This window comes from Euwallacea similis, chromosome 17 (assembly GCF_039881205.1).
Source record: "Euwallacea similis isolate ESF13 chromosome 17, ESF131.1, whole genome shotgun sequence".
Lineage (NCBI taxonomy): Eukaryota > Metazoa > Arthropoda > Insecta > Coleoptera > Curculionidae > Euwallacea > Euwallacea similis.
Genome location: NC_089625.1, coordinates 2,559,359 through 2,573,084, shown reverse-complemented (window position 1 = coordinate 2,573,084; position 13,726 = coordinate 2,559,359). Strand labels below are relative to the sequence as shown.

Below are 13,726 nucleotides of genomic sequence, written 5' to 3'. Positions count from 1 at the left end.
TCAGGTAAATTACACCTTACAGATATCTACGTTGTGCGCATAAAATGTTTTGTATTCAGAGATTATAAAGTTTACTGTAATTTTATTTTAAATTAACGAAATCTCTTAATTTCTATTAGAGATATCATAGCGCCCTCTCAGGATTCTGCAACGTAATAGAATTAATTGTAGCGAACTGTTACATCATAGTCAAATTCTTGTCGCGGATTGGCGTAAACATCTCAAATCAGCCATCTTCGCGCGTGCGTCTAACCTCCCTGTCAGAAAGTGCTTTATAACTGAGATCTGTCATCGAAACGTTGGAAAATCGGTTTTTTTAGTGTATTTTTCGTGGTTTTTGAGTGCTGGAACTAAAATAATGTTGAAGCAAGAGCAAGTACTCCAAATCGAGCCCCAGACGGAGCTCAAGTTCGTAGGTGAGAGCGCCATGGTTAATTTTTCACGCAGGAAATGGGTCCCAACATCACTCATAAATACTTGCGTTTCGTAGGGTTTCAAGCGACTCTGAAACGGATTTTCATATTAAAATACCTTTCCGGACATTACGTCGAAAATCATTAAAGTCACCCCCAAATTGGGCCGATTTCCGTGTCAGTGGGTATGGCAACCCCACAAGTGCTGTAACCACCCTGTTCCATGTGTCCTAGTGCAAAATTGATATTCACCTTAATTTAAATGGTTTTTAATTTATGACAATTCCAAAGTCCTAAAATATGGGACAAATACCTGTATAATTGCTCGCTTTTACCTTGAACACATTTAAAATTATGTTGTAAATGTGAAGATGCAAATAAATTAATTCCAGTATTGCCAGCCAAATATATCTCAGAACTTACTGGACATGTAAATTGTATACATTGAAATCATATTTTAGTTGGTTGATTGTACTAGGTTTTAGTTAAATTCACTTAGTTGAGAAACAGACAATTTCAATTAAATATCACTATACTTACACTTAATTGTTTCATACCAGCAGAACAATTTTGAAGCAGAAACAAGTGTTTCAAATTGAATGTCAAACCTGAACACATCATAGGTATGATTGGACTGAACATCCGGTACAATTAAATTTTTATGCAGGACCTATATAATTCTTATTTCTTCTTTTATATTGACTTTTTTCAAGTCTTCCAATACAAATTCATATTTTTAATCTATTTTTGATTTTTAAGTCAGAATTTTAACTTTAAGTGCAATGACTTTCAATGAAAAATTGTCCATATTTTCAACATAAATTAAGTTTAGATAACAAATTGTCTGTATTGTCCTTATCAATATATTATCTCTTAGTAAATTTTATTATTGAAGATCTAAATTATTTCAGTCCTTTGTTGTATAATCTTTAAGAAAGTAATCTGGCACTGATTCCATCAAAAGTTCTTTTAATTTGTATTCCATCAATTAGACCCTGTTTTAAACATTTTCTTAGGATCCACGTAAACAAGAATTTTGAGTTACTATATTATTCAAGCCTCACCTATATCTCTGTAAATACAGCAAACTTAACGAAGCAAGAATATTACCTACTAGTCATAAACCCATCTTACTGCATCATTACTATATTGATTACGGGGAACTTTATACCTTGCTTTATACTACATTTAATGATACATTTTTTTTGTCAACAACCATAAAAATAGATCCAGCATTTTCATTTTCCTGAATTATATCATGTGGGAGCAACCATTCAACTAATATTAATTAATTTATGTGTGATTATTTCAGTGTTTGCATAAGAGATTAATTTAATGAAGACAATTTTTAGGAAATGTGAATAGAAGTATACAGAACAAACAAATGTATGTATTAAATATTTTATTTTGCCATTGTTACTTCTAAATAAAGATGTTTCTGTTTAATAAGAGAAACATTTAATTTTAATATAATCTAAGAAAAAACGCCAATAAATGACTTACTTTGTCAATAATGGTAAGATAGTTACTTAAGTAAAATGGAAATTTTGCGATATAATAAAAATCTCATTTAGGAACATTGTTGATAACATCTTTGATCTTACACTAAGTATGAATAGAGCAAAAGCCCTTTATGGAAATGGAACAGACAACATATTGGACAAGTCTATGGTCTCCATGGAAATTATCTTCCAAGTAAAGCTGTCAGTACCTTGATCTAGTAACCCTAATCAGTCTTCATATATATATGGTGACATAAACAACTTATAAAAGAAAATTGTATGATTTTCTATGGGTTACTATACTTACTATAGCACCATCTGAATAGTGCCTCCATCTGGCAATTTTCCTAAATATGATGGCGATTTGAAGCAGTCATGTATTGTTATGAAGGAAAACAGATTTTTACTGGGTGCCTACCACAGCATGATCCTTTGTTTAAACACCAAAATGCAATGAAGCGATGGAGAATGAGATGTTCTTAGAAGATGACATATTGTATTTAAAAAGAGGCTCATGCTTGTTGTATCTGTTCCTCAAAAAACCAGTTGTTCCATGTGTAGTTAGAAAGCGACAGCTGTCGGTTTACAACTAACTGGCAGGTAAAGTATTTCTTAGTCTATAGCTCAACTTAACCAACGGTTGAAGAAAGGACGACAGTTACGTGAAACACCTCCGTAATTGATAGAAGTACAGAGTGATAATTGGCCTTAACTGTAAGTTCCTTCATATGCAGTTTAGCAGGAAATTGAAGTATCGGCACTAAAAATGCCAGCTGGTACTTGCTGAATTTGAATTGGGAAAGTAAATCTGCTACAGAAATAAAGAGTTTTAACCCGAACGAATACGCAAAGCATAGAAATGGGGGTCCAGAGAGAAAACAAGTGTGTCAATGAACAGAACGTCCCTTAATCCTTGATGGATTTAGCTAAAAACAGGACAAAAAGTGGAAAGTCGGGAACAACACTAAAATTCACTGTGTTCTAACGCTACAACTTGCTAAAGGAGCCAAGAACATAAATTGGTGACTGGAATTTCAATTGTTTTACCATTTCCGGAGTAGTTTTTAAGAATTCGCATCATCAGCTGATCGCTTACGATTTCGCGGGAAGTGGTTTCAACAACGCGTTCAGTTAAACTGGCAACGTCGCCCTAATTGCGTGAGCGAAGGCAGGGTCAAACTGTTATCGGGCTTTAAGTGAAGCAGGGCCGTATTAACACAATTAAAATGTGAAAACTAATGGCGAATTCCATGGGTGAATTTAGCACGGAGCTCGTGTATCGTTGCATTACGTCTTGAATTAAAAAAAAAAATGATACAGGCATTCATTATTTTTGCGCAATTTTTCCCAATGGAATTCGCTTTGAATTCATGTTAAATATGAATAACTTTATCTCGTTGACAATTATTTCCGTTTCTTTTGAAGTACCCATCATATCCTTATCATATAACTAATCAAAGTGATACGTAAATACTCTTCTATATTATTAAGTTGTAGTTAAGTGAGTTTCATCTCACAAAATCTTTGATTTAGTATTTTATTTAAATCATTTGTGGTTGATGTTTCCACTTTCATTGTGGACAAATTATATAGATACACAACAAAAATATATAGGTCTGAAAATTAGATGGTGCGCCAAAGTTCATGGGTGCATTTTCGATTATACCGCAAACAGACGTTAAATATTATTTTTAAATAATACGACACACGGTATTTTTCTACATTTTTGGATTTTGGAGAGCATCTAAATACACGAACAGTGTCCTTGCTGTATCTAACTTTAGCGGTTTTTGTTATAATAAATTATCATCGAATCCTGTACAAAGGCAATTGCTGCTGAGAGTAGACGTTCGAGAGGCTAATTGTATTTAAAATTTTTGTACGCCAAAATACCTTGCAATACCTTAATTATAGACGCCCTTTTAATTTTTTTTTTTTTGGTTCTTGTCCTGCAAAAATTCGTATAAACTTACTCAAGTAGTTTGTTGAAAACAGATTTTGTTCAAAAACAACCTTCTCCTAAGCACAATGCACTTCCATTCCCTATATTCTCTTGTTTTCCAGGGCCCTTCAGTCAACCGGTTACCAGCTTCATGAAACTAACCAATCCCTCAGACAAAAGGGTTATGTTCAAAATTAAAACAACCGCCCCCAAAAAATATTGTGTCAGACCCAACTCGGGTGTGCTGCAACCCGGCGAGACGACACAGATAGCTAGTGAGTACTCACCACCCATTCAATTTTTTCCATCTTTTTATAACCACGGTGAATATTCCAGTTTGTCTCCAACCATTCCTATATGACCCTACGGAGAAAAACAAGCATAAATTTATGGTGCAAACTGTATTTCTCCCCGAGACTGGGGACGTCAGTGTAGAAAATCTGTGGAAGGAAGTCCTACCGGAGAACTTGATGGACTCAAAGCTGAAATGTGTTTTTGAGGTCCCAACGCAGGAGCAACCCAGTGGTGCCACTGGCGGAGAGGTGACTGCTACTGTTCATTCAGTGGATAATTCCGATAGTAAAGTAGACGATCATGCTAAAAAGCCCGAAAAGAGTCAACCATCTTCAGAAGTATGTTAAAATTTGAAAGTAATTTTTCGTGGCTTATATTTGGTTTAGGTGAATCAGTTGCAGAAGCTGGAAAGTGAGCTGCGACAAGAAATACTGCTTTTAAAAGAAGAGAAAATGGCATTGATGAATCAAAGAGGCCTAGCCCCAAACCGATATGCGCCCCCTGAACCACGGCTAGAGCAATCCCCTTCAATGATGGGTTTAATTTTTATAGCAGTAGTTATAGGTGAGTTGTTAAAGTTGCAACTAGTGAATTCTACACAATTGTGGGTAATTCAGAAAGTGTCAACTGTAATTCACTATAATCAGTTGTGAAGAAAGGAGTTTTGTCAGCCTTGAAGTCTTCATTTTTCTTTTTTTTTTCAGGTGTGATGGGCATTTTGTTTGGGAAATTTTTGCTTTGAAAAAATCCCTGGCGCTCCTTCGTCACCCATGTATTGTATATTATTTATTTAAAAAATGGATACTTTTAAAGAACGCATCTAAACGACAACAAAATTTACCCATTATATTTAAAATAATATGTACCATAATAAACATACAAATTTTTGGTGTTTCCAACTGTTCAGCTGGCGTTACAGTGTCTGTGTAACTATAAATAATAACTTGAGGACAGTAATTTCTACGAATCTTATTTTTAAAACAACAAACTTATAGGAAATGTAAATACTTGCAAAGTTTCGCCTCCGAGCTTATAATTAATAACAATTCTCGGTAGTCAGCTTACTATACCTAACCTGTATGAAAATTTGGGGTGGCAAATCTGCTATAGTGCACTATTATTTTAATCAAGTTGGGATGCGCGTTCCAAAAACATTTTAATATCTCGTGGCTTCGCTATGTTGTTATTTTCCTCTCCGTATGTACGAGGCCAATTCTTGTTTTTAAACCTATGTTGTATAATTCTAATGAACGATGTGTTACTGGAAACGAATCTTGCTACTTTCCTACTTAAGATTACTCTCAAAATGTTGAGTTTTAATGTTAATCACACTCATCCGAAGCATGTTACACTACTTTCTGTCAGTGTCGTCACGAAAACTAATCTGCGCCAAAGACGAAACTGCCCCCTTCCCTTCGAGTCTCACTTAGACGTAGGTACCAGGGTGAGGAAACAATGTACTGGGGGCTTACTGTTCTAGGCCTGGATTTGTCGCATTTTAATTTGTTTTTCTTTTTTGTTATTAGGACGTGCGCTTTAATGTTTAAAAGGTTTTAAGTTTTTAATTTGTAAACAAGAGTAAAGGTTTAGTGTTTTAGATGAGTATAATCCTCGATTTCTAGATTTGGAAAATATAAATGTTTGGAAAGTTGCTTTTGCGCTTTTATTGTTTTGATATTTCCCTGAAATAACATTGAACATTTGCTAGACTGTAGATCCGTATTGGACTGATAGATCTAATAAAAGAATACTAAAACACACTCCGCTTTAGTTTACAAGTAGGTAATGATTCCGTATGGTACTTTTTTTTGCTCATACATAGCAAATGATCATTCCTACAGCGAATCAAAAACATTCTAAGTTTCAAAATTAATCGTAAGAGGACTCAGCTTCGGAAATTCATTCAATTAATGTCCCTTTCGAAATTAAGTTAGAGCAATCCTGATTTTTCAGACTTTAACCTGTTAATTTGGGAATTCATAGATAAGTTCAGAACTTGGGAAATGCATTTAACGAAGTGACGTAATTGCTTTTTTTTTAAGTTTTCAATTCCAATATTGGAAATTCATAAAATATGCTGAAATGGGTAACTTTACTGAGGAAGCTTTTCCCTATTTTTTTTTAAATAAAATAAAACGCAATTTGATAAAATCATATAACAAAATCTATTGGTCACTATAAAGCAATTACATTTTTTAATATGCGATTTATTTTGAAAGTATAATCATCCCTAATCCCCACCAATATTAATAACTTTTCACGGAGTAACTCTTTTAGGATCGCGAGGGAACATTGAAGTTTTCCTCACATTATCCAGCCCCAAGTAAAGCATCACGACTCGTTCAAGCCCAATTCCACCCCCCGCATGGGGCGGACAACCATACATGAAGGCGTCGATATACGAAGCAATGGTCGATATATCTGTATCAAATATAACATATTGGGTTAATCAACATACCTAAACATGAGCATTAAAATTATTTACCTATTCCATGATGTTTAGCCCTTTCAGTCAGCAACAAGCGATCATGTATCCTCTGAGCCCCGCTCAGAATCTCCTCACCTCTCATAAACATATCGTAGGAATTAGACAATTTTGGGTTCAAAGGATCTGGCATGGTATAAAATGGCCTTACAGCCAATGGATATTTGTCCAATATATAAAAATCCGTGTCGTATTTAAATTTAACCAATCTCCCTAATAATTTTTCTGCTGAGGTGCTCAAATCCTCCTCTTCACCAATTTCAACCCCAGCTTCCTTAAGCATCTTTCTCCCCTCTGTATATTGAAGCACCAGAGGAGGATCTAGGAAAGTGAATGGTTCTGTGGGATACTGCTGCCCAACCAAGGCTATTTCATTGCTGTAATGATCACGCAACCCTTTAAATATATTGGTAAACAAATCACCGATAGTTAACATGACTTCATGATAGTGATACTGGAAAGCCATTTCTAAATCGAGACCCGTGAACTCAGTTAAATGTCGGTGAGTGTTGGAATCCTCCGCTCTAAACACCGCACCAATGGTGAAGACCTTCTCGAAATCGGCGGCTATGGCCATTTGCTTGTACAACTGAGGACTTTGAGCCAGGTATGCTGAACCTATCATGTAAGTAATTTTTCATAAACTTTTGCCCTATTGATGAGTTTTCTGACTTTTTACCTTTAAAATAACTCACTGTAAAAACATTGGCTCCTCCTTCTGAGGCTGCAGGGATAATTTTTGGAGTGTGAATTTCAACAAATCCTTTGCTTGTTAAAATATCTCGAAACAGTTTACAAACCCCTGCTTCAAGTCTGTATAACAAATATTAATTTTAACAAGCAAAATGAATAAATAAATAAATTTACCTAAATATAGCCTGACTAGTGGCAGTCCTTAAATCCAATACTCTATTATCCAACCTTGTATCCTGGTTAACACGAATATTCAAGGAATCTTTTTCCTGAAATTACATGTTTTTCTAAATGTGAATGCAAGAACAAGTGATAATATTACTCCAGGTTTTTCAGGCCTACTAGCATCTTCAATCTGCAAAGGCAGCTGTGGGAATGAGGCTGAAACTACCCAAATTTGTGAAGCAACTAATTCCACCTCAGTCTGACTGCAACCCGCCACTCCTGAGGGCACCTCTGCAACTTTTGCTTCAACGTCTATAATACTCTCTTTAGAAATACTAAAACAAGTAAGTCATTACATTGTAAGTTCAATTATTTTAGCACAATGACTTACTTGCTGGAAAACTTGACCATTGCTTTTGGCACATCCTCTGATACATTGATAAGGACTTGGACAGTAAATTCTCTTTGTCGTAAAACAATAAAACATTGCTTGCCTCTTGCTCGGCTAGTATGCAGTCTACCTCTTACCCATACAGTATTTCCAGTCAAGTGCTTAGTTAGGTCTTTGATATAGATGAAAGTGTGTTTTGGGGCTGTGGGGTCAGATTTGATTAAAGGAAGGATTCCATATTTGCCTACTGAAACATCCTCTAAAAGGGGGAGATATTAAGGTATTGACTAAAAATGGGTAATTGAGAATTATAAGAAAAAATACTGTTAACTTAGCAAGTAAAAATATTAAAATTTTAACCTGTAGGCTTTTCTAAACCTTATACTTTTAATTTTTACTTATGCTTTCACAGGCTTTTCTATGCCTTCATATTTGCTGAGAGCACTCAATTAAGAGTTAATAGTACCATATGTACTAGTATTACCTTCGGCTGGGGCCTCTCCTTCACTCTTCCCACTTTCAACTTTGTGCTCGGCTTTCTTGGCAGCTTTTTCAGCTTTCTTGGCCTCCTTTTTTGCTGCCTTTTTGCTCTCGGGCTTCTCGGTGTCTTCGACCATTTTGTAAAACTTTTAAAAGAGTTTTATCTCAGTAATTTTCGAAAGATAACATTGCACTGAATTTCGTCAGCCACTCAGTAGGCGGTATTGTGTAGAATATCATGTAATTAAACTCGAATTCTAATGAAATACTTACCGCGAAAATTTGTGCACGAAAGTCAAAGAAAAATCTAATGAATTTTCACTGGAAAAATCAAAAACCACATGGAAATGAAAAATTTTTTAAAAAAGAAAAACAAACATAACCTCACACGCCACTATCAGTGAGGGTTAGGATTATTTTTTAAGTTGGAGAATTTTCAACAACTCTGGCAATGTCGCGATAAGATATCTTTAAGTTCGTTATCTCTTTCTAACATACAAATTTAACAAGCTACGTTGCCAGATGTCACCTGCCTAATAACTAAGTGTCTGCATAGGTCTGCCTGTTAATGGATCAACATTTTTTACCAAACCTAACATAACTTAAAAAAATTCCTACTAAATTTTAAAATTCAAAACTTCTTGTCGCTGTTCGTTAAATTTGTTTATTATTAGATATTTAAAGCTTGATTTCAAAGATTAACATCTAAACTCCTTTCAAACAACTCCACTGCAATGGCTGAAGTACAGTCTCTTAATACATCAGAAGAAGCATCAGAACTTCCAATAGCACATTCCTTTTTGTACAAAAACACCGGCAAAGGACCCCAGTTATCCCAGCAGCAAAGAAGAGAGCTTCTTCTCGAAGAACAGATACAAAGACGTCACACTATAGTTGATAGACATAGAGACTTTACAGAATTATATGACGAAAATGAAACCATAGATCAAGAAATGGAAAAATGCAGGGAAGAATATCCTTCTGAGCTTGTAGAATGTTCAGAAGATATGGAGACGGAGACTGACTATTATGTTATGAGAAATATATGGAAACGCAAACGAAAGTCTAAAAAATATTGTGATTTTAGCCTTATGCTATCTGAATGGTTTTCTGAAGTTCCAAGTGATTTAGAAGACAACTGGCTTGTCAAATTAGCCCCAGAGGGTACTCGAGTGTTGGTGCTTGCCAGAAATAACAGTACATATATGATGATCCGGGGGGCAACTCTCTGTGACTTCCCATCGAATCTACCAGGGGGTGGATTACAAATTTGTGATTGTAGCAATGCAGTTACTGCATTGGATGGTATTTACCATAAGGGCACCCGAACGATATTTATACTAGATTGTTTACATTGGAACAAAATGTCACTAGTGGAGCATGAAACTACTTTCCGCTTTTATTGGCTAGACAATATTTTCAAAGACAATCCCAATCTGATAGAAACAGAATCTAGAATATCACTATCACTTTTACCTTCATTTCCTGCTGAAAAACCAATAATTCAAGACAAATTGCACCAGAAATTTACTACCACTTCTGGCGAAGAAATCTTGCTTAATGGGTTAGTATTTTATCACAAGGAAGCAAACTATGTATTCACAATAACTCCCCTATTTGGTTGGCTTTTTTGTTACATGGTACCTGAAAAACTAGGAATTGATGTCCCTCAAGAATTAATGGATAAAAAGCCTGAGGGCTATGAGAGTGTTGAGAAATCTTTTGCAGAATGGTTTGAAAAACAATGCAAAAAGTGGGAAAGTGGAAGATTTAAGGAAAAAAAGGAGAAAAAAATTATGGATATATCAGAGGATATCTCTTAATTAGCTTTCTGTGTAATTTAATAAGTCCCTGTAGTTTTTCTTTGTTTGTAATTTTTAAATTTATTTAGGTATCTTAAAAGTGTCCAATGTTGAGGAGAGAATATTAATTCTCTGATTATGTGTCTATTGCCAAGTTACAAACTGTCATAAAATAATTATTAAATGTGAAAGTGTTTAAAAACCAAACTTTATCTAATTGACCATTCCACATCCAAATTACGATGGCTAAGTTTTTATATCTATTCATTCCTTACGTTTCATTTTGTGGTTATTTATGCTCAATTTATTTCTATATGGATTAATAAAAATTAATTACAATTAATGAAAGATCTGCACAACAATTTTAGTATTTATCTTCATAGTCATTGTATGTATTTTTGCGTAAATGCTAATAGTTCCAAACTTTAAATATTACCTATGTGCTGCAAACGCTTTAATTATTATTAAAATAAAAAAATAAGTAGGTAAATCAGATCATTTATTTAAAATCGAGGCGACATAAATAAAATTAAAGACCAACAACATAGTATTTTTTTAAATTAAATTAAATGCTAGCTTATCACAATAAATAGAAATTTAATAAATGCAAAAATTAAATATTTATTAAACTTGCTTTTGAACGTTTGCTTGTTGATGCACTGTGTTCTGTTGCGGCTAAAAAAACGATTCAATTAACTTTTTTAACAATAATTATACTGCACAAAATTTTACCTGGTGTTGAACGACTGGCGGATCAGCATTAACCTGTGGATTAGGTGGCTGCTGTTGAGCATTATTTTGAGGCACCTGTTGAGCTTGTTGTGGCGAAGATTGTTGGTATTGTGGCAATTGAGGTGCCTGTTGATATTGAGGTTGTTGCTGAAGAACCTGATATTGAGGAGGTTGTTTCTGAGGAACCTGATATTGAGGAGGTTGTTGCTGTTGGTACTGAGGAGGTTGCTGTTGGTGATATTGAGGTGGTTGTTGCTGTTGGTATTGTGGAGGTTGTCCAGAATGAATTTCATTTGTGTTCAACTCCTTTTTTGGACAGGAGATATATTATAGGTGTTGCAAGAATATTATCAAAACTTACCAAAGATTGTGGAGGCATTTGTGGCACATGGCCTGCTTGGAATTGCTGATGGGGTGGCGCTTGCTGATACCCTCCAAGTGGTACTTGCTGGTACCCTCCAGGTGGTACTTGTTGGTAAGCACCAGAAGGTGCCTGAAATATATTTAAAACCATATCTAAATTACTCATCAATAGGTTGGTTGAAAGAAATGGCCTTATTTCCTTTCAATTTCAAGTATAAAAAACATTATTGTAATCGGCAAAAAAGACTTTATAATGGTGTTGTAACTATGGTCAAATAAGGTGGTAAGCTATATCACATGATAGGTATATATAATATAATATCTATAATACAGGGGACTAGATATTAAATTTATATATGTACACAGACTTTAGCACTGTGTTTGGCTATTAATCTAAGGATTGCAACGTAAATCAAGGGGAATTACCGGGAATCCGAGCCACAGGAACTTTTGGGAAAAACCATTTTTGCATCCAAGTTTATAATAGCACTTTGTGGCATTTATTGATTTTCTTCTGTTAAATTTTTTTCCCTCCCAAAAAAAAATGATACCTGTTGTGGATATCCTGCAGGATGTTGTAACTGCTGCACAGGAATATAATTAGCCTGAGGCACCTGATTAGCTGCATGATGTTGCCTGATATACTCTTGCAGTTCCTCATCACTGTATGGCTTTGTTTGTTCATCTAAACCCTAAAAATCCCTTTCTCATAAGTCTAGCCTACTCAAATAGAAATTTTACATTACCTGCCACCCATGATCTTGCTTGAAATTATTGCTTTTGGTTTGCCTTAAGAACTCTCTGTAATCAATAAATCCGTCGCTGTTAGTATCCATTTCATTAAAGACGCTTTCCCTCATCCTCTCCATTTCTTCAAATCTCTCTCTCATGTCATCCTCTGGTGCCCCTTGTTGATACATTTTGTCTAATTCCTTAATAAAAAGAGCTTTAACTTCTTCCTGAAAATAAGCCTTGAATGTTAACAATAATAATTTAAATTATAATCTAATACCTGATCCCAAAGTTCATTGCCATCAATGTCATGCAACAGGAAGAAAGTTTTTGGATCAAACTCTTGTTGCATTTGATCCTGCTCCTCCCACACTTCTTCCAATTGAGCCTTATGTCCTGGTTCATGCAGTCTCTCATGTTTTTTGTGCTTTTGTTCCATTTCTTGGAATTTATGTTCCAATGTATCCCTTTCACTCCCATTGGTATGGTTCAATTTTTCCTGTTTTTGATATTCTTTTTCAAGTTCATAATGCTTAAACTCTTCTCTCCTCATTTTGTCAGCTTCAGCTAAGTCCTGCAATCTTTGTAGTCAATATAATATACCTTAAAATCAATAAACAAACTGTGCCTGTGTGGTCTGTTTAATCAATTTTTTTAAATCTTCAATTTCAAATGTATGAGGGTTGCTGTGATCTAAGTGATGATGAGTGGGATCTTCATCTATTGAATTACCATTCCCTTCCAATTGTAATTTCTTTTCTACAAGCTCTCTGAGGCGTTGCAGCTCAACTCTCTTAATTTCATCAAGTCTAGAAATCACAATTAGGTAAATAATAAATTTACATAATTACTTACCTGCTCCTAATGTGGTGAGACACAAACTGCAATTCATCAGCTATTTTCCCAGATTTAATCTCTTTTTCATCAGCCTTCTCTAACTTCTGTCTAAAGTCTGGATCAGATTCCAAAGCATTAACTACCTCTTTGAGGTATCTATGATACTCCATGTAATCCTCAAGACCACCATATCCAGAGTCTGGAGGTGATTCATTTTCCTTTTTATTTTGTGTCACAGGAGGAGCAAAGCAAGTTTGGAACAGAAAAAATGATAGTAGGATGGCAAGTTTGATTTGCATGTTGTATGACTCGAGTTGAGATTTATTTTTTTTTTAGAAAGTTTTGCCTAGGTTTTTATAAGTTAACTGAAAATAAAGGAATCGTTTTAAAGAATGGAGAAGGCTATGAAATTGTAACGTTTCTCAATGGTTTGGACTTCGAAACAATTTTTTGCCACTTACCATTAATTATACGACTCTAGGAACATAAAGGTTTAGCAATAAATATCAGATATATTGATAAAATGCTTATTCGAAATGATAAATTTTTAATTTATTTTCTGAAGAACACATCACCAAATTAAATCAAATACTCTGACGTCACAGGACGGCTGTCAAATGTCAATGTCCCGGTCATAAGTTTAAACATCGAGCCAATGGATTACATGCCTCAGGTCATGTGACAAACAAGCGACATCCGCCAAACTTTAATTGTTGTTTGTTGTTTCTGAAAGAATTTCCAAATTTTTACTATTAGAAGTGTTTTTAAAGTGTCTAATTAGTATGAAACTTGCCGGTAAACGTGTTGTATGGTAAGAATTGATTTTTCGCGTTTAAAGGTGATCTTTTTAGAAAAAATTGATTGTTTGTTTTTGGGCACAAACCGACGCGGTATC

General features: G+C 34.8%; 5 protein-coding genes across 5 annotated transcripts in view; 2 read left to right on the top strand and 3 right to left on the bottom strand.

Annotated features, from left to right (window-relative positions):
• The window catches only part of ssp6 (short spindle 6), a 64,143-nt gene that overhangs the window by 11,895 nt on the left and 38,522 nt on the right, over positions 1-13,726 (bottom strand). The gene's annotated exons all lie outside the window — the stretch shown is intronic.
• Vap33 (VAMP-associated protein 33kDa) lies at positions 257-5,803 on the top strand. The gene is made up of 5 exons (XM_066398320.1): positions 257-416; positions 3,980-4,132; positions 4,194-4,489; positions 4,538-4,715; positions 4,856-5,803. Exons 1-5 carry the CDS (start codon positions 359-361, stop codon positions 4,891-4,893), a joined length of 723 nt encoding a protein of 240 aa, XP_066254417.1. The 5' UTR covers positions 257-358; the 3' UTR covers positions 4,894-5,803.
• On the bottom strand, positions 6,293-8,576 carry AspRS (aspartyl-tRNA synthetase). The gene is made up of 7 exons (XM_066398236.1): positions 8,370-8,576; positions 7,886-8,144; positions 7,652-7,829; positions 7,504-7,598; positions 7,316-7,449; positions 6,637-7,254; positions 6,293-6,572 (listed from the first exon to the last, which is right to left on the bottom strand). Exons 1-7 carry the CDS (start codon positions 8,500-8,502, stop codon positions 6,409-6,411), a joined length of 1,581 nt encoding a protein of 526 aa, XP_066254333.1. The 5' UTR covers positions 8,503-8,576; the 3' UTR covers positions 6,293-6,408.
• Snup (snurportin-1) lies at positions 8,939-10,374 on the top strand. Its single transcript, XM_066398407.1, has one exon. The coding sequence runs from the start codon at positions 9,100-9,102 to the stop codon at positions 10,186-10,188; it is 1,089 nt and encodes a 362-aa protein (XP_066254504.1). The 5' UTR covers positions 8,939-9,099; the 3' UTR covers positions 10,189-10,374.
• On the bottom strand, positions 10,650-13,412 carry NUCB1 (Nucleobindin 1). Its single transcript, XM_066398365.1, has 10 exons — positions 13,293-13,412; positions 12,850-13,196; positions 12,623-12,803; positions 12,275-12,568; positions 12,009-12,221; positions 11,814-11,954; positions 11,261-11,392; positions 11,100-11,205; positions 10,900-11,042; positions 10,650-10,842 (listed from the first exon to the last, which is right to left on the bottom strand). Exons 2-10 carry the CDS (start codon positions 13,128-13,130, stop codon positions 10,792-10,794), a joined length of 1,542 nt encoding a protein of 513 aa, XP_066254462.1. The 5' UTR covers positions 13,131-13,196; positions 13,293-13,412; the 3' UTR covers positions 10,650-10,791.